The sequence below is a fragment of the Achroia grisella genome, unplaced genomic scaffold (genome assembly GCF_030625045.1).
Source record: "Achroia grisella isolate CSIRO2021 unplaced genomic scaffold, CSIRO_AGI_Agris_v1 utg546, whole genome shotgun sequence".
In the NCBI taxonomy this organism is placed as follows: domain Eukaryota; kingdom Metazoa; phylum Arthropoda; class Insecta; order Lepidoptera; family Pyralidae; genus Achroia; species Achroia grisella.
Genome location: NW_026712931.1, coordinates 4,417,941 through 4,437,109, shown reverse-complemented (window position 1 = coordinate 4,437,109; position 19,169 = coordinate 4,417,941). Strand labels below are relative to the sequence as shown.

At 34.5% G+C, this 19,169-nt stretch overlaps 2 protein-coding genes across 2 annotated transcripts; one reads left to right on the top strand and one right to left on the bottom strand.

Moving 5' to 3' along the window:
• Window positions 1-195: 195 nt before the first annotated feature.
• LOC131847993 (zinc finger CCCH domain-containing protein 18) lies at window positions 196-14,465 on the top strand. Its single transcript, XM_059197723.1, has 16 exons — window positions 196-559; window positions 1,470-2,270; window positions 2,412-2,569; window positions 2,917-3,042; window positions 3,381-3,516; window positions 5,171-5,321; window positions 5,746-5,896; window positions 6,439-6,626; window positions 7,136-7,295; window positions 7,593-7,813; window positions 9,215-9,295; window positions 11,470-11,623; window positions 12,878-12,965; window positions 13,072-13,189; window positions 13,676-13,755; window positions 13,842-14,465. Exons 2-16 carry the CDS (start codon window positions 1,472-1,474, stop codon window positions 13,979-13,981), a joined length of 2,751 nt encoding a protein of 916 aa, XP_059053706.1. The 5' UTR covers window positions 196-559; window positions 1,470-1,471; the 3' UTR covers window positions 13,982-14,465.
• A 10-nt stretch (window positions 14,466-14,475) lies between these two features.
• Window positions 14,476-18,963, bottom strand: LOC131847992 (ribonucleases P/MRP protein subunit POP1). The gene is made up of 4 exons (XM_059197722.1): window positions 17,283-18,963; window positions 16,660-17,030; window positions 15,311-15,583; window positions 14,476-14,769 (listed from the first exon to the last, which is right to left on the bottom strand). Exons 1-4 carry the CDS (start codon window positions 18,676-18,678, stop codon window positions 14,476-14,478), a joined length of 2,334 nt encoding a protein of 777 aa, XP_059053705.1. The 5' UTR covers window positions 18,679-18,963.
• Between the last annotated feature and the right edge of the window lie 206 nt (window positions 18,964-19,169).

Here is a 19,169-nt window from a genome sequence, read left to right as displayed (position 1 = left end):
CTTCATTAATAGACATTGCATTTAATCCGAATAATTACACGTAAAATTGCCACGACTGAAAAGTGGTAGGTAAAGTAAAAAATAAAGCATTTTTTATGATCTGTCGCTGGGACAATTTTATGTATTCTGTGCTTTGTGACTTTTTGGTTTGCTTTGCTCTCCGTCTTCCTAGTCTATGGTTCTGACGACTACGCTTCGGAGAGCCACTTTTGCGGCGCAAAAATCAGCATTTTTATTTATATTAATTATCGAATTGCATCAAGAATTTATCGTCAAATACACAGTTAAGGTAAGGGCGTAAGTTAACCCTACGGAAATTCTGGAAAGTGATTATTTATTATGTTCATATTTCCTTCTAAATCACAGCCATGTTGAAGTAGTGTTGAATGTATAAGTTCTCGTCAATATAACGTTCTATAAAAGTTAAAAGTTGTTCACAAATAAAAATGTGACAGACCCAAGTTTCGTTTGTGTTGTGATTATAAAAGTTGAAAGTCTTTACAATATGAAAAGTGTTATAAAGTGCCAACGATTCTTGCGTCGAGGCGTCATCTTTAAGGTAAGGCTGGATGTGTCTTCAATAAACATCTGAATTCAGAACGTAGCATTTGCAAAATTTGAACAAGCGAAGCAAAAGTCTAAATTTAATATCTAAAGAATCAAAATTAGCTATCTTATTTACCTATTACCTATCTGGAAATTATTGTCTCATTGATTACTTATATAGATAATCAAAACAAATGCCACTAATTCGTTAACTATATAATGTTAATATTAATAAGAGACATTGTTAGAAAAAAAAGTGGCTACAAATCTCACTTTTTATAATCAAGTTTAATATGTAAAAAAGAGCTCATGGTAGTAAAAGTATAATATTTCAACATTATCACATTTCATTTTTATATTTTATTTTGGGAGAACTCCTATATCTTCACAGTTGAATGTATTCTCATGCATTTTATGTGGCATTATGGTAATTAAATGGGTCAGCACCAGCCCTTTGATTACATTTTATATAATTTTAGAATGTAGTCTTAAAAATAAATGTATATATTATGTTTTGCTTATATTTGATATACAAATTAAATTATGGAAAACACACACTGACACATAGTTTATCAAAATTTGTCAACTGTACAAGGTATAGTATGTACAATATTAAGATAGTATATAATATGTACAATATTAAGATGTTAGACATAAGCACAGAGGAAGACACAAAGGGTGAGTCAATTAACTTGTATAAAAATTTCAACTGTGAAGTTATAAGAAACTAGTCATTATTTTTATTATGTGCTTGCAATTCATTATTGATATATCATAATGTGTGCTGTACTAACATTAAACATGTGGTGCATAATTGGCATTAAATGAAGTTGATAAGAATAATAATAATAATTAAATGCTTTTTGGGATGGATTTTTATTGTTTACAAATCTCTCTTCAAGAAATGTTGCCATCCTTTTCAGGGATGGATTCTGAAGATTCTCGTGATGGTAGTGGTGATGCTCGTTCATCATCAAGTAGTAGCAGTTCCAGTTCAAGAAGCCGTAGAAGTTCTTCATCGGATAGGAGTGATAGTTCTAAAAAAAATCCAAAGACACCTCCTAGGTCTCCCCCATCTCCTAGAACTGGACCAAGGTCACCCTCTCCTGATGGTCACTCTCAGTCTCTACCTGCACGGTCACCCTCACTCACCAAAGCACCAAGGTCACCTGAGGACTTGATAGGAGAACATTCAGATATAAATTCTCCAGAGAATTCAATGCCTGCATCACCAGTTGGACCTAAATCACCGGATCCACCGAAATCACCCAGTGAGGTTGGTTCAAATATAGGCTCTCCTGAAAGACCTGAGCAGTATTTTTCAGCTCCTCCCTCAGCTGGTGAAGGTCCAAAAACACCTCAAAGTCCAAGCAGTTCTGCCAGGTCACCAGGTGGTTCACCAAGGTCTCGTCCAGCTTCACCTGATTCAGCATCACAACCAGCATCTCCAATTACAAGAAATCCTAATATACGATCACCATCTTCAAGTCCGTCACCTGATCGTAAATCATCACAGTCTCCACATCCTCAGTCACCTTTAAAAAAGAATCTTTGGGAAGAAGGAAGTCCAAAAGAAACATGGAGGAGACATACAAAAGCTGAACAAAAAATGGTTTTAGTTACAAGAAATCGTAGTGGATCAGATTCAAGTCAGTCTAGCAGGAGTTCTACATATAATAAACATAACAGTTTAAAAGATCCAGCTACTGAAGAAATATCTGATGGTAACATTTATATATTTTGTTTATTTTACATAGTACAAAGATATTCTAAGATATGGAAAGTTCATAATTAATTAAATTTGCTGTAAAATTAATTTTCAAAATATAATAGGTAAATAGTAAATAGGTATTTGTTTCTTTTAGGTGAAATGGAGTCTGATCAAGATGACAGAAAATCAATAACTAAATCTATCACTAGTGATAAGCAACATGGAAAAGATCTTAACATAAGTCATGAGGATTTATCTGATGTATCAGATTTAGATTCTGTGGGACCAGAAGAAACTGACAAGGATATAAAAGTAAATAACATTTCATTCCATTTTTGTATATGCTTCATACTGAGTTTTTATTTACCATCAGTTATAAAGTCGCAATCTATTTGCCATAGACATTTTAAATAGAAGGTATTGTGTTTAAAGATTCAACTACTGTTTGTAGACACTTATTGATTTAATTGACAGAGAGTAAATTTTTTAGCTATAAAATTTTTAGATTGAAATGAGTATATCACATGCAATTTATAACAAGTAATCCTAGTACTGATTTAGTACTCTGCTGTGATTTTTATGCTTATAAAGCAAGTTCTTTTTTGCAACATCATGTGTGTGTGAGTTCTAGGATTATAATAACATGTATATTTTTTTAGCCCAAATCACCACCTGCTTCTCCAGAACATAAACCAGACATCAGTGTAAATGGCAATAATAATGAAAGTTCACATTCATCTCCAAAATCTGATCATGGGAAAATAGAAACACCTAAATTAGAAAAAGTATGTAATAATTGTGTATTTTAATTTATAATTACTTATTATTATTATTATTTGATATGTAATCCTTATCTACCTTATTTACATATCTTACTCTACATTACATACATGAGTTTTTATTAGAACCACACCACTGTGTCTCCCAAACCACGACATTGGCAAAATCACCGATCTTATTTGAAGCCATTCAAATTAAAAGAAGCTAAGAAGTTTTTATTAACAATTGTGTTAATATCCCATTAATATTCAAGTAATATAAGGATCGAAAATGTCATACCTTAATTATTTAATTGAGTACTCTTATAATTAATTTGTTAATTTAATTCTAATGTTATTTTTAGGTGCCACAAGAAAAAACTAGTAATACTGAAGATGGTGAAGAGCAATTGGATTTTGAAGCAGAAGAAGGAGAGTGCATAGAGCCTAAATCAGTTGAACAACAGAATGGCGAAATGGACTCAAAAGGTGTTGAAAAAGGTACTGGACGGAATATGCAACATGCTAAATTTTCACTATGCTTAAATACTTTCTTTCCTCAGAAAGGTAAAAGGTTCTCTGAAGTCTGTTGTGCGCAAAAGTAGTAGGTAGCTAAAATGACTAAATTGTTGTGTCTTATGGGTCATTGATTAATTATGAAGACATAAATTTTAGTATTTTAATTTAAACATTACTTTCATAAAATAATGGAAATATATAAAAACTATACTATGCAACGAACTTCCTAGCATTTTAAGGATTCACAGTGCAGGTGTTGGGTCCATCGTGTAGCAGAGAAAGAAATATCAAGCAGTTCCCGAGACTTGTGAACTGAATGTAGGTTTAAAGTGCACCTTTGCCGGCATACGTCAACACACACCTACACTGCTTGTGTTTTTCTCCCTACCCAGGCAAATCAGATAGGAGCTTAGAGCTAGCACAGCTTTAGATACACGTTCTACTAAAGAACTTAGCACAGTTCTAGACAGGGCAACATCTTTTAGAAGATTGTGATGGTTTTATTTTGATCCCACTTCGAAAATAACCACATAGCCATTTTTCGTTAATTAGTTTATCTTTAGAGTAATTAAATGGTTGAAGTTCAGAAATCGCACATTGGTTGCGGGCCAAATCCTGGATCTAAGCTGTTAAAACACAGATTAAATAAGTAATATAAATGACTTACTTTGGACACAATTCATGGTGTAAAGAGCCTTAATGACTTGAAAGAAATATGATATCGACTAAAAGTTATGTCATATAGGTGATATGGCATATAACTTTAGTTGAAATCGTGATATTTTATATATTCACATATATATATTTGTATGTATTCACCCAACAGTAATGCTTATAATATAGTAGTAATCTCTTTGAATCGCTAATTCTTGTATTTGGAATTATATAGTACTTTAATTGTAAAATAATTCACCATAAAATAATTAATCTACCTAATTGTAACATAGTCAACTGAAGTGTACACATACTGCATATTTTTGGTATCCGCGCTCCCAGCCTCCGAGATACAGGCCTGACCTAGTTTGGGGATATTTTTTTTTAATGTTTTTAGTACTTTTTATGTACATAAATACAGATAAATGCTTTAAAAACAAACATGTCATTATTAAATAACAGACGAGAGAACATCTCTTTTAGAACATATCCTCTACTATTAGTTTATCAATTTTGTTTATGATTATAGTATACGTAAACTGCAAGTGGACTAACTAAAGAATATTTTGTATCCCGAATTGCTAGAGATTTGTGATATGGTTGCAATAATTATACACAAAGCAAATATGATGATGCTCCATTGCTGTGTATGATAGTAAGGCTTAAAGGATGTATCGGATCAACCAAATACAAAAGAAATTGGTGAGATGGGGTTTGACAGATGAATACACACATATGAATCTTATCTGTGTGGAGTGCATAAAACAATATTATTTAAATTAGCAGAAAAGATAAAACTGGACTGTCGGTCCCGGGGCTCCTCACTCGAGGAGGGCGAGGTGTCCGACGAGGCCGAGCATCGGCCCGAGGAGACGGAGCCTCGGCCCGTATGCAGGTTCTACTCTCGCGGCGCTTGTACCTGGGGCGTCAGCTGCAGGTATTGTAATAGTGTTATTGTACGGCGTGTTATTTAAATTAACAGAAGAAGTAAAAGCCGGTCGGCGGTCGCGGGGGTCGTCGCTCGAGGAGGGCGAAGTCTCGGACGAGGCCGAGCGGCGCCCCGAGGAGACCGAGCCCCGGCCTGTCTGCCGGTTCTTCTCACGCGGCGCTTGTATGTGGGGCGTCAATTGCAGGTACAATTATACTTAATTAAAAGCACTATCAGTGATTATATTGACGCTGACAGCTTTGATCTATTGCAAAAAGCGACGTAACTTATGTAAAATAAGTTACGTGTCTTTTATTTTTTTTTAATAAATTGTTGCACGTTTTTAAGTGTAATTTTATTAAATAATTGAAACAGAAGCTATTGCTTGTTGATGTATATATAAATGTATAAAAAATAAATCTATATAATACATTAGTTTCATTGTTCCTTATTTGTGATAATTGTTAGCGTAGTCGCTTTTTTATATTTTTTATACATGTATTAAGTAGTATCATAACAATATGTTGATTTTTATTAAACTGATTATTTTTGTATATTAGCTGGATGTAACATTTTCATTATTTCGGTTTGGTAGATTAGTAGCTGTTACTGTTGTAAATTGGTTTTAGATTTCTACACCCAGGTGTGACCGATAAGGGTAATTACAACATGTTTGACGTGGTCCGCGGCGTGCCTGCCTCCGCGCCCTACACCGCGCCGCCGCGTGACGTCGCGCCGCCAGAGTCGGCCTGGGAGCGCGGACTGCGAACTGCTAAAGAGGTTTTTATATGAATTTTCCGACTTATTGTTACTTTGAAATGAATCAAACCACTACACGACTAAGGCAGTCAGACATATTATACTGTTTTAAAGACGGTCATTATTTATACGTACGATTAGAAACAATAACGGGATCTTATCATACTTTATTTATTAAAATACTGTCGAAAAATCGCAAACTCTTATTTAGTTTTAATCTCCATGATCACGGGTAAACTGAAGAGCAGCGGGTAGGGTAATTTTTTTTTAAATATTCGGTATTTTGTAAGCGACATCTATTGACCTTATCAAAATACACTATTCAAAATTCTTGTTTATTATTTAATAAATAAAGTAACAGATGACCTGTTACTTCATTTATAAAATAATAAAAAGAATAATAAAAGGAATGGATGGAGTATTTAGAATTAATATGAAAAATTACAAATGTGTCACTTTAATTTTTATTATTAAGTGGTTTGGGCTATCGTCAGGTGCTTTATCACTGCGCCTACATAGATCTATTCCGAAGGTATGATAACAGAGGACAATGAAACGTGCAGATGTTGCGGATAGCGAACAAGCGCAAGGAGCAGGACATGGACTTCGAGGAGAAGAAGCTGCACCTGTCGGTGGGCGGCGTGGTGCACGACCCGGACGCGGAGCTGGCGTACGCGGCCGCCGCCGTGGGCGCCTCGCCGCCGCACCCCCACGACCTGCCGCCCGCGCACCGCGAACAGGAACTCTTCCGGTCAGTAGACCTATTCTGTAACCCTCACTTACGAATTCGAAAACGAAATCCGCAGTGATGGAATGTACGATACTTTGGGTTTCTGTTAAAACTCAATACCGACTGCACCCACACATGCTCGAGTCGGTAATGCGGGATTGAGTTAAAACAGGCTACTACAAATTACTAAAAACTAGTGTTTTTTTTAGAAATATGTATAGACAAACTAGATAGCTCAGTAGGAACTTTATATTTGACAAGTGAAAGAGCATACGTGTAAAGGCAACTAATAGTCTGTTTATATGGTCGGGCTCACCTATTTCAGCCCCTATACTACTTGATTTATAAGTTGTTTTTGTTTATAGATTAAAATTACAGTGTACCGTTAGGGCAGACAGATCCACAATTCCATTTTTTGCTTTTGTTGATGGATTGTGGTATTTTCTACATTACATTACAAATGAAAAAAGATAATTATCCAGGCGACTTTGTAAGGATACACTGTACCTGTTTTTAATAATATTATTCAGACCATACGGCGCCATGTATCACGGTCGTTTCCCACGCGGTGTGGTGGACGAACGGTACTATGAGCGCGAGCGGAGCTTCATGCGGGAACGCATGGGGTACGAGCGCCCACCGCCCTACGACGATCGTGTGCCGATGCCGGACGACGTTGCTTATCACAAGGTGCAGTACTATATTTTTTTACCTTATAATAATTCAAGGGATATTGGGACGGCTTAATGCCCTATCATAATAGTACAACCTAAGGAAATAATTTATTATTGTTATACGTATGTTTATTTGGAAATACTCGCGTGGGAAGGAACTTTTTCTCCTTGGGTTTACCAAAAGTAAAGTGGGTGGGTATGATAGGTGTTTCTCCATCTTATCGCTCAGTATACGTACCCACTCCGAACTTTAAGATATAGAGTAGGCCGAGTGTCTGTTTTGTCGACTAAGTTGACTGTGAATATTAAACAGAGACGCGTTCGGTCGTCACGAGAGGTAATCGTGCAGCGTGCAGAAGTGGAACGCAGGTCTCCTCGGGAGGGTCGAGAACTGCGCGAGGGGAGGGAGGTCAGGGAGGGGCGGGAGGGGCGCGGGACTCGGGGCGAGGAGTGGGCGGACCCGTGGATGCGGGCCGAACCCACCGCACGCCGACGCAGGCCGCCCTCTTCTGATGACTCATATTCCTCTTCAAGGTTTGTTATTTCATATTAAACATTTAATCAAAAACGTCCTTACCTATGAAATTATATAATATGGCTTGTAAGTCATAAATTAAGCACGAAGTTTAAAAAAGCACTCATTACAACTTAGGGTTGGTATTAATTTTATTAACAGTTTAAGAGAAACTTTGCATATAAAGTCTGTTTATATAGGGCTCCTCGTATTTTTTTATGTAAAGGGATGTATATTTCACCTTACAAAGTGCGATATGTCATTGAAGATACGGAGTACAACGTGTTGCCATTGAATTATAGAAATGGTGTCAAGATCAAAAGACAAGTGCCTTAGCCTCTTAGATAGTGTATAAAAAGTATAAACTTTTTATACACTATCTGATATAAATTCCATATAAAATCCAACAAATGAAACATATGTTAAAAAAGCTTTGGAGTTTTAAAGTAGATTAAACTTTGAGTCTTTTTTCCTCATGTTCTCAGTGGAGAGAAGATTGGTTACAATTGTTATTTTGTTCAATTACATTAGAAAATTTTATTTACTATATATGACCTGTAATAACTACCTATTCAATGAATTCAGTCTAACAAATATTAAATTTCATGAACTAATTACTAATTTTCATCTATAATATAATTATTATTTTATAGATGAAAATATTTATATATAATTAAGATCATAAATTTCATAGGTAAAGACTTGTTTCTATTATTTTTATAATTGTCATTTGATATAGTCTACTAAGTAAGAAGTACTAAAAACTAGAAAACCGGTGGTATTATTAAGACGCGTAGCCAATTTGTAATAAACTATATTTTAATTTTGTGCTTGTATTGATATTATATCAGTTTTTTTATTTTTGCTAATAAAGTGATCTATAGTAACCAACTGTTATCCTAATGATGCTACCAGTTAATAATAATAAAATATTATATTTAGTGGCTATGGCAAATCATCTCTGCACATATTTATAATAATTATATTTATTTTTATTCATAATTGGCAATCATTCAACCAATAAGTTTTTTTGTTTCCCTTTTTTGAATAATATTGCGTAATATAGGTTATTATACGTGTAAGGCAAGATAGGTTTTATTTGTTTCAAGTCATGACATCTTAATTTTATTAGTATTAATTTAAAAATTTGTTCCTCGCTTCATCCTTTTCCCCGGCCAATGGGTTTTGCTTTCATAACAATAACGTCGTGGTGTTTTGGTTTTCAATCTCTGACGGATTTCATTTCTCTCAACCTCATTTAACATTGCATGTCTATCATCTGGGATTCGCTACTGACACTGAACATTCTGTTGGGTGCGTGTGTGTGTGCTCGACGACGGAATGATGTGATGAGGCCCTGTTGTGCATGAATGTGTGTGTGCGAGTGTCCTCTGTCCCTTGGCGCTCCTTTGACCCCCCAGCTCTTCAAATTCCAGTTCGCGGAGTTCGCGATCCCATACGGCACGTCGTAAGAGGCGAGCGTCTTCGTCGTCGAGACAAAGGTGAGATCATCCAGAAAAATCCTACTACTAAAACATTAGACAATCCACAAACGTGCAGCAAAAGGGGGTAGGGTCTGTTGTCGTGGTCGGTCAGAATTAATTCATTGACACGCATTTCGCGCCGCATTTTCGTAGTTACGCTATTTTTAGTTTTCCTGTCCCTACTGTATAAATATTTGTTGCTGAATTGTTTTAAGAGAAATCCCAAATAAATGCAATATATTTTTTAAATGGCTAAACGGAAGCCATACTGGGTTATTGTTAATTTTTAATACACTTATTTTTTAAAAATACACTGTTTGAATTAATTTATGTTTTTCAACGTATATTGTTTTAATGTTGAAGTAGATTCACGGCAACTGTTATAGTAATTATGAAACTTTTTATCATTCACATAGAGTACTAAGTTATATTGTAAAATATCACTGCAAATTCAAAAGGTTGTCCCGTAGTGGTGATGTATGTAGCTGTTTGTTAACTTCGGGTTCTATTCCCTGGTACACTACTGTATGGAAAAAACTACAATCGTGCTGCAGTATATATGGATTAGTTATATAATTTTATCTATTGGCCATGACTAAAGTTATTTTATTATTTTGAATAGAATTGACTAAATTAAAGCAAACAAGGAGGTAAAACTTTGATAATTTGATTTCAAAATCAGACCGTCATCGATATACGACTCGAAATCTAAGTTTCCAATTCTTAAATTAGATGTTCCTTGAATTTAATGTTGTATAGCCATCGTTGAATATAAAACATTCTCTTACATAGTATGTTGTGTATAGATTATTATTTTACATCTTAATGTTATCAATTAATCTGTTTAATTATTCTCGGTTATCTCCATCTTAGTTCTAGCCTAAGAGTTAGGTTTCGTTGATACTCAGACTATTATTTTATTTCAATTCAACCTAATTTGTTTATCTTATCTAGGTACACCAAATCATAAGATACTCATTTTCCTCACTTTGTTTTGTGTTATCATTAGATGAACATAACACATTTTTTTTAGTATTTCAGATTTAAATATTATTTATTAAATCACTATTATCTATATTATCATTACACATCATCTGTGATATAAGCAAATTTTAAAGCATTGGTACGTTAATGATATATAATAAGAGTATAATTTTCAAGAATAGCATAAGTTTTTCTTATTACTTTATAAAATACTTCATATTTTATCGTACATGGCTTATTGAACATACTTCTGAAAATCTGCAAGCCCGCAAACCCGAAAATTACATTTAAATACCTAAGTGTACAAACATACATTTTTCAATACCACTGGGCCGCAATATAAAGCTATCATTCTATGTATGCATTGATTTTTAAATCAACACTGTCTATTAGCGATGGAAATCGAATCATCCATTGAATTTGATTTGTATCAATTTGATTTGTAATTTTAACTTTACAGAATGTCGCTATAGATTAATTATAGAACATTTAAACATTACTTTCCTAATAATAATAAAAGATTTTGGTGTATTAACTTCAATATTAAGGTGGAGTCAATAAGCGAATAAACAGCAAAGAATAAGAGTTAAAATATAGAAACAGTTTGGTTTAAATTTAATGAACATGTAAAAACTATATGTAAATATAGTTGAGTGCTTACAAATATTTTTTATTGTATTTTAACTAAACCAAAATTGGAAGGGATGGGAGGGACAAGCATTCACTCTTTTGTACTCACTCTACTCTAATGACTGCTTATAATTTAGTTATTGTCAGCATTAGTATAATGTTATCACAATTAAACCATCCAGTATGTGGCCAGGGTTTATAAAATAGTTCAATACCGTGTCATTGTAAACGACAAAAGCGCGCATTCCTGTACACTTTTTCACTTGTGATATATTGAATCTGCAGTCATTTCGGAGTATTTCGAACTAAGAACGGACAAGTAAATCAGCTCTTACTCTTTTCAAATGAGCTCGTACATGTTTAAAAACACAGCATCATTTTTAAATTCAATTAGGGAGAATAGCATGACCACCAGCATATGTTATTGAAAATCAAATAGTCTATTCAGTGGCCATAACCCGTACAGACTAGTCCTCATGAGCGGCACCCGTTCACGAGTATGACGGATGAGCTAGCCATTGCATTCAGGCATTCTAGAACAGTTTTCGATGATAGGCTAATGGTGTATAAAACTATAGGTTGTCACCGTCGGTGATAGTACGGGAGCGGCGCATGGCGTCGGCGCGCGCAACCGCCATGAACCCTCCAGCGCCGCGGCGCCGGGCTCCCTCGCCGGCCGCCGCCCGACAGCTGGCGGCCAACCCGCCGCCGCCCGCCTCGCACAGGCACAAGGTACACTACCCTTACTGATGTTATAAACGACAGACAACCGCCATGAACCCTCCAGCGCCGCGGCGCCGGGCTCCCTCGCCGGCCGCCGCCCGACAGCTGGCGGCCAACCCGCCGCCGCCCGCCTCGCACAGGCACAAGGTACACTACCCTTACTGATGTTATAAACGACAGACAACCGCCATGAACCCTCCAGCGCCGCGGCGCCGGGCTCCCTCGCCGGCCGCCGCCCGACAGCTGGCGGCCAACCCGCCGCCGCCCGCCTCGCACAGGCACAAGGTACACTACCCTTACTGATGTTATAAACGACAGACAACCGCCATGAACCCTCTCCGGCCGAACTACACTATACTCTATAGCTATACCAATAAGCAATAACTCCAATTTTCGGAATTTAAAATATTATTTAGTAATTATGGTATGGTGGAAGAAACACAGTTATGAACATTATTGAACTTGATCAGGGTAAATGTTGCGACACTTGATATGGTACGGTGAAATTATGAACATTATTATAGAGGGATAGACCCGTTCGAGGGGAAGATCAAGGCACAATTACATCAAGCAAATTAAAGCCAAAATTGGTAGCGTGGCGTTTCAATACTTAAAGAGTATATGGAAACCGACAAGAGCATGGCTCTTAAATAATGAATGAATGAGTTTGCTCACCAGAAGTATTTCAGCCGCTAAGCAGCCTGCTTTCTAAGCTGTATTTCTGTTATAAGGTGCAGATTAGCCAGTGAAATTATAAAATAAGATAGTCCTCTTAGGTGGTGGTAAGAGTGGTACTCAGAGGACATGTGTTAATGTGATGTCCGTAGGGCTGTTCATGTATATGCGACGGTTACCGCTTACCACCAGGTGAGCCGTCAGCTTGCTTGTCATTCCAATTACATAAATAAAACTTAATGCATACTGAAAAAGTATAAAAGAACACTTTGCATAATAGCGCCTAGTAAGCGCTCTTTGTTTTTTTTTGTTGCTATTCATTATCGGAAAATAAGATTACAGTAATTTTGACCTACTACTGTGACGGCTAAAGAGGTTAGGTGTGTACAGGTTTTATTTTTAATTTCCTTTTTCCTTACACTTATTTGATCTGTGATCTGTACAATAAGAATTAAAAAGGTATACTAAAACATTTTTTATTAATGGAATGTAAATATATAGAAAAACTACATTGTTCCTAAGTATACAAAATGTTGTTGTTATAATTTAGTATCCAGGTGTTACTTTGTTAATTTTTTATTTGTCCAGGATGAATTGGATCCATATGGGCGCAGTAAAATGTCCAGTCGTGATAGAGATAGGAAAAAATATTCAAGATCTTCATCATCAGGCTCAGGTAACTATTGTGTGTTCTATACTCAGAAACAAACGAGCATGCTCTTGGTTCTACACGATTTAGTTTTATGTATTTTATGATAAAACAAGTATAATTTATGTTACAGAGTCGTCATCATCATCAAGCGAGTCAGAGAGTGAGTCACACTCATCATCGACCTCGGGTAGCTCGGGAGCACGGCGAGCGAGACATGCGAGACTGCTCAACGCAGCCGCGCGGCCTAGGTCAGTTAATATTCTAATATCTATACCATTATGAAACATTGTTATTTAATTTTTAGGTAGTTTTACGGCCCTGGTAATTCCGTTTTAGCCAAACAATTATATTTTACTAATACAAGTCAGCTATTAATTACTAGGTTCTATTAGAGCGGTCTTTATAGTATTGAGGTTGAAGTCATGTAAAAATAGATAAGTTTTTGTGTTGTGTAGGATAGACAGGCAAGAGATGGGGTATTTATTTTTTACTATATAAACTTATTATTAAAATAAATCTTGGCAAACCAAATGCTGGATCATTATTATGGCACATTCTATGCTTATCTATTAATTATAATAACAAATATATACATGTATGTACACAAAATATAGTACAAACAGTAAAAAATGTGTAATAAGTTGATCAAACCAATAAAAAGTATATCAAACCTTTCAGTGTGTATATATAATACAAGCTTTTCAGGCGTATGTTCATAAATAGCGTATTTGCAGGTTAAATGCAAAATCGAGTGCCGGTTTAGCGGCGGCAGTGTCTACTATAGCAAGTAAAAAGGAAACTCAAACTGAGAAAGGTAAGTGTGTAATATATTAAATATAAAGATGGCATAATTAGTTTTTGTGGAATCTTTAAATGAATAACTTATATTTTGTTGTTTAGAAATTACTGGGAAGAAACGACCAGCCCTGTCACCACCAGATTCAGCTCCGGCCAAAAAATCTGTCTCAAGAAGAGAAGAACTGTTAAAACAGCTGAAGGCCGTCGAAGATGCGATAGCTAGGAAGAGATCAAAGATATAACCATATTATGAGTATATGGAATTGTGTAGCATTTGTATAGTTCAATAATAGACGAGCCCAGCTTCAACTGCAGTGACAGTTTGTATCATACGGGTTTGTGATCGTGACGTATTTTAGGCCTATTATAGTTCATGTTGCGTAGGAACGTAATTTGTTGAGGTCGTACAAATAAGCATTTAAGATATTTGTGATGTATGTATATAGCCCGATTTGAAATCATGCATTGCCCCTGATCTGAATTTAAAATTTATCTTAGCTTGGCACTTTTTTATATGCTGTATAAATTATTTCTTGTCATGATATTTTTATGTATACGAGAAAGGAGCAAGAAAGAATTTCAACTTTGACTGAGAATGCAATAAAGTGGAAGATTATATTTTCATATTCTTTGACCATCACAAAGCGAAACCTAGTTCAGTAGGTTTCCTGATAATATCTGTGTATGTAAGAAACAAATAAAAATGAATACATAATTTTTATATTATCAATATGTTTTATTTAATTACTTGTATGTTTGCCAATCTGTATTTCCTGGATGTTGTGTTTCTAACTAGTATTTGATTGTGTCCAGTTTTCAATAATGTATTTAGTGCATTATAGGCTATATAGCCTACTCCACAAGACCGTGCTTCTGAGAAACTGAATGCTGCTTGTGTCAAATAACCCATAACTTGCCTTGAGCAGGAAAAGCGTACACTATTTACATCAGTAGGAAGCCACAGTTCTCTCATTGACTTCACATATTCAGATGGCTCCAGTTTAGTTCGTTTTTGTGTTTTTAAATTAACCTGAAAAAAAAAACGAACAATATTAAACATACATTTCGTCACACGTGATCGACAGTGTGAAATGATGTGACAAGAGCTGGGACGGAGCTTAATTTCGTGTTGTCAAATTTCAAACCAATATAGCTAAGTATTAAAGGAACGAACGAAAAACGAAATTAAATTATTGAAAAACTTTAAGTATTATTATTAAATGGAGGGGGGGGGGGTAAAAAAATCAAGGGATTCCTGTAATTTATGGATGATCCTTTATATAGAATTGTGATTGTAGTTGTAACAGTAATAGGCTCCGGTTGTTAATTATTCTCCCTATGAGGTAGTTGTCTTATATAATACTGCGGGTTATTTCTGCTGATATATGACATTTCAATTATTTTGTACGCACTTTATGCAATAATTTTGCATAAAGGGTGTACATCAATCATTGAATCCAAGTTTGGATACTGTAATACTACTGACTAACAGATTTGGAAACCTTTGCAAACTTAGCTCGTCTTGCATCAGGGAATAGTAAAAGAAACAAGAAATAAAATAATGTACTTACGGATGTTGCTTTTCTTTTAAGTTTTATTCTTTTTTTTCTCAAAATTTTTAAGTTACTTTTGTGCTCTAATCGTTTATCTTTGCGCAGTTTTTCATTTTTATCATCATGTTGTGGTTCTACCAACATATCATTAGTATAATCTCCATTCTCTGGTAAACATATTACAGCATATTTATTTAAAAATCCTTTATTAGCGATACGTATATATACTGCCACAAGACATTTTTCAGCATGCTGTGTGTGTGGTAGTTGTTGCTTATGAATTAAGCAGTCCTGGAAAAGAAACTTTATTTTAAGAAGCATGACAGTGTAGTAATATTGAATTTAGTTTCATCTATTTTATAAATCTAGCCTGAATTAAAATTAATGCTTGTTGCCTACTTGCTTTTGAGACAACCTTTATTTATTTGGGACTATTATATTATAGGAAACTTTAGTATACATTTGAAATGACTTATGGTCGGTAATAGTACAGTATATTATTAGCTAAAGTTAAAAGAAGAATTATTATTTTAATCGAAACATTTAAGCTCGGAAATGAATAAAATGTTGTAAAGAGAAAAAATAAGAATATAGAGGAAGGTCAAAAAGAGATGGACGGACTGTCTGTAAGATAATACGGCGAGTAAAGGACGGGACGACTACGAACAGAGATGAATGAAAGAGAAACACATACATTACACCAACTCCAACCGACCTACATAAATCGATATGATAAGACAAGACAAGACTATATTTTTATTATAGACAGTAGAAACTTTATGAATAATTCCTGTTATAAATATATATGTATTATTATCGCAATAAAATTAATTATCAGAACTTGTACGTCTAGTAAGTAAAAAAACTTTTATATTAGCTGTATAAAAGATTTTGTGCTGAATATTCATTAGTTGTTTACCTTTTTATTAGGACAGGATACAAAAATACAATACATTTCTCAATCTGTATTATTAGACCTATTTAAAGTTAATCATTAATGTCTAACAGTACGTATAGTCCAAGACAAAACAAATGCAGGATATAAATGTAAATTAAATTATAATAATAAAAAGTAATCTGTTGCATTATGACAGAGTTCAGTAGCAGTATCATATTTAATTGAGTGTAAAATCATTATTACACCGTGTTGAATTTAACTCCTAATTATATTTTATATTTAAATTATTATAAGTCAAACAAAAAACAAGAATAAAATAAATTCAGAGAATGCACAGAATTCACTATTACAGATCTTCTATTTGAAATCTGTGAAATTTTCTCTTTAGTATTATACCATTATTTTTGTTGGAGTTTGTTAACCAGTGGCCACTATACTTATATCAACATAACATTAGAACTAAACATACCTGAAACTTCATTAGAAGTTCTTTATCGCGTAACACATAAAACTCATCAACCTTACAATTGTCAATACTACACCAATCGCTGAGAAGTAACTTCCAGTGGCATAAGAATGGGCTATTTATACCTAGCTTTATGAAATTAACTCTTTTGCTTGGAGGTCGGTTAAAATATTTATTTTTCAATTCTAAGTGTATTCTATTTTCTTCTTCCCATCCTGAGTCAGAGTCTGGTGGTAGATAACATTCCCCCATTTCAAATGCTAAACTCTCTGTTTCTCTGAGACCTCCTGTCCTTGCACCAAACATAACAAATGTATGCCAAAACTGCAGACCATACCCTGCGGGTATAATAATGTCCCAACCACTTCCATATCCTGTAATGATTAATTACTTTATTATTTTGAAAACAAATTTACATCTTGCAATTCTCAAGGAAGATGGAAACAAATAATTGTATATTATAATAATAATTAACATAATAATTGTTTTGTAATAAATTTAAATTAAGAGCACTAGATTACTTAGTATTCACTCAGTGTCTGTATAGAAACAGATAAGAAATGGTTAAAACCAGACTAATGGAATACAAATTAATATTTTGAAATATAATTAATTAAAATAAGTACCAATTTTTTTGAAATCTGAAACTTGAGATCCAGGTCTTTGCACTAAAACAACTGGAATGGATTGCAATGCCGGGTCATCTTCAAACACTTCTCCAGGCACCAATTGTTTGTTTGTAACATGTTTAATATAGTCAGCATTGTTCATTTTTTGTTTTGTTATAATTTCTTGTATATTGTTCTCCCATAAAGGAGAATATGCTGCTGTTTTAGGGACGTTTAGCAATAATTGTGTATCAATAGTCTCATGTGAGTAATTTTTTGCTTTTGTCCGATGTGACGGACGACTCAATCGAGGATCTTTTACAGTGAGGCCAATAATTACAGCAGGAGGTAACTGTGAAGGGGCATTAACCTTACATATATTTTGCCAGTACTTAAATTTCTCAATTAAATGTAAATTATTTATATCAACAGCTGAATACCATTTGCTACATTCCAGTTTTTCTTTATTTTCTACACATTTTAGACTGCGAGCTAGAATTGCATGACTGTTCGGCCCTGTTAAGCGAAATCTATTATATCTACCAAGAAGTGTCTTTATTTTAATGTTCTCTAAGCAAGTATTAGTAAGTTTTCTTCTTTTTTCACAGTGTTTGTATACCTCAGTCTCATCTTCCACAATCAAAATTTCTTTTAAAACAGTTTCAACTTGCTTTATCTGTGATGGGTGGACAAATAAATGCAATTTCTTATTTGTATCTTCATTTGGAACCCAAATAAAATGTATTTTACCAATATACCCAAATGGGAATGAATTTGGTTTGTAAAGATGAATAGATCCTTCTCTAATTCCATTTATATATGCTTTAGCACATATACCAAGCCCACAAGTTGGATTTGTTATAGAACTAAACATTTCCTTTATGAAATCAGTAGGACCTTCCACTTCAATTGATGTATAATAGGAAATGTCTTGTAAAAGACAATGAGCTGAACTTGCTCGGTAACAAGCTCTAAACGCTTTATCACAAGGGGCGTATGCTATACAATAACTCCATCTTTTGATCATGTGGAATCTTTTAGCGTGCCATATATGTGTTTCTAACCAAATATTTTGCATTTGTCGTCTATTATATTCTTCTAATAGATTTCCTGGACGTCTCCTGTACTTTCGTGAAGGTCTTTTTTGTTTTGGAGGCAAACCACTTTTTTTTAATTGTTCTAAATGGCCTTCACGTAGTTTTCTGGGCAGTCGTTTACAGTTGTGGCTCATGACTCGCCGTCTCATATGTACTGGTAAGCTTTGAAAAATTAACTTTGTTTTGCTTGGGTTAATAATACTTTCGGTCATAGCAGCAATTTCTACACTTCTAGATGTTGCAAATTTTAAACTATTAACTGAACATGGAAGATGCACTTCGCCACCCATAGTGGCATCAAATTCCATACTCTCCATAGCTACAAACTATTGGATTAGGTTTATAATAAGAAATTACTATTTCTCTTAATATTCTTACATAATTTAGTGAAAAATATTGTGTGAGTATATAATTAATATATTGCTTTGCAATACAAATAAAATTATAACCTAAAACTGACACAAAACTCATCAGCCTTCCGTAAATGTCAAATAATGTCAATATGACAAAGAGAGACATAAATCCTACTATGACTGATGACGACTGATAGAATGTTGAAATCCACTGAATAAATTTTAATGTCTTATTAATATAGCACTATATTTGACTACAGTACTGACAGTAACTTATATGATAAGTTATATGTGAGTGCCTTGATTGACATGACACTACTGTACTGTCAGATTTGTTTTTCTGTTTATCCTTTACAAGGCAAAGGGAACTGAACATACAGCTATTGTTCTGCCAGAATGTCACAGTACTGACATTAACTGTTGTTTTGTTAGGTTGTCATAGAAGTTTAAAAGTA

What these genes read in the sequence shown, in the direction of transcription:
- LOC131847992 (XM_059197722.1), bottom strand. Translation starts at nt 18,678, where the DNA reads ATGGAGAGTATGGAATTTGATGCCACTATGGGTGGCGAAGTGCATCTT. An exon ending in AACTTCTAATGAAGTTTCAG is followed by an intron (nt 15,584 to 16,659) that starts GTATGTTTAGTT and finishes TTTCTTTTCCAG; the next exon opens with GACTGCTTAATTCATAAGCA. An exon ending in TTAAAAGAAAAGCAACATCC is followed by an intron (nt 14,770 to 15,310) that starts GTAAGTACATTA and finishes TTTTTTTTTCAG; the next exon opens with GTTAATTTAAAAACACAAAA.
- LOC131847993 (XM_059197723.1), top strand. Translation starts at nt 1,472, where the DNA reads ATGGATTCTGAAGATTCTCGTGATGGTAGTGGTGATGCTCGTTCATCA. An exon ending in AAACACCTAAATTAGAAAAA is followed by an intron (nt 3,043 to 3,380) that starts GTATGTAATAAT and finishes TGTTATTTTTAG; the next exon opens with GTGCCACAAGAAAAAACTAG. An exon ending in CTCAAAAGGTGTTGAAAAAG is followed by an intron (nt 3,517 to 5,170) that starts GTACTGGACGGA and finishes TTAAATTAACAG; the next exon opens with AAGAAGTAAAAGCCGGTCGG.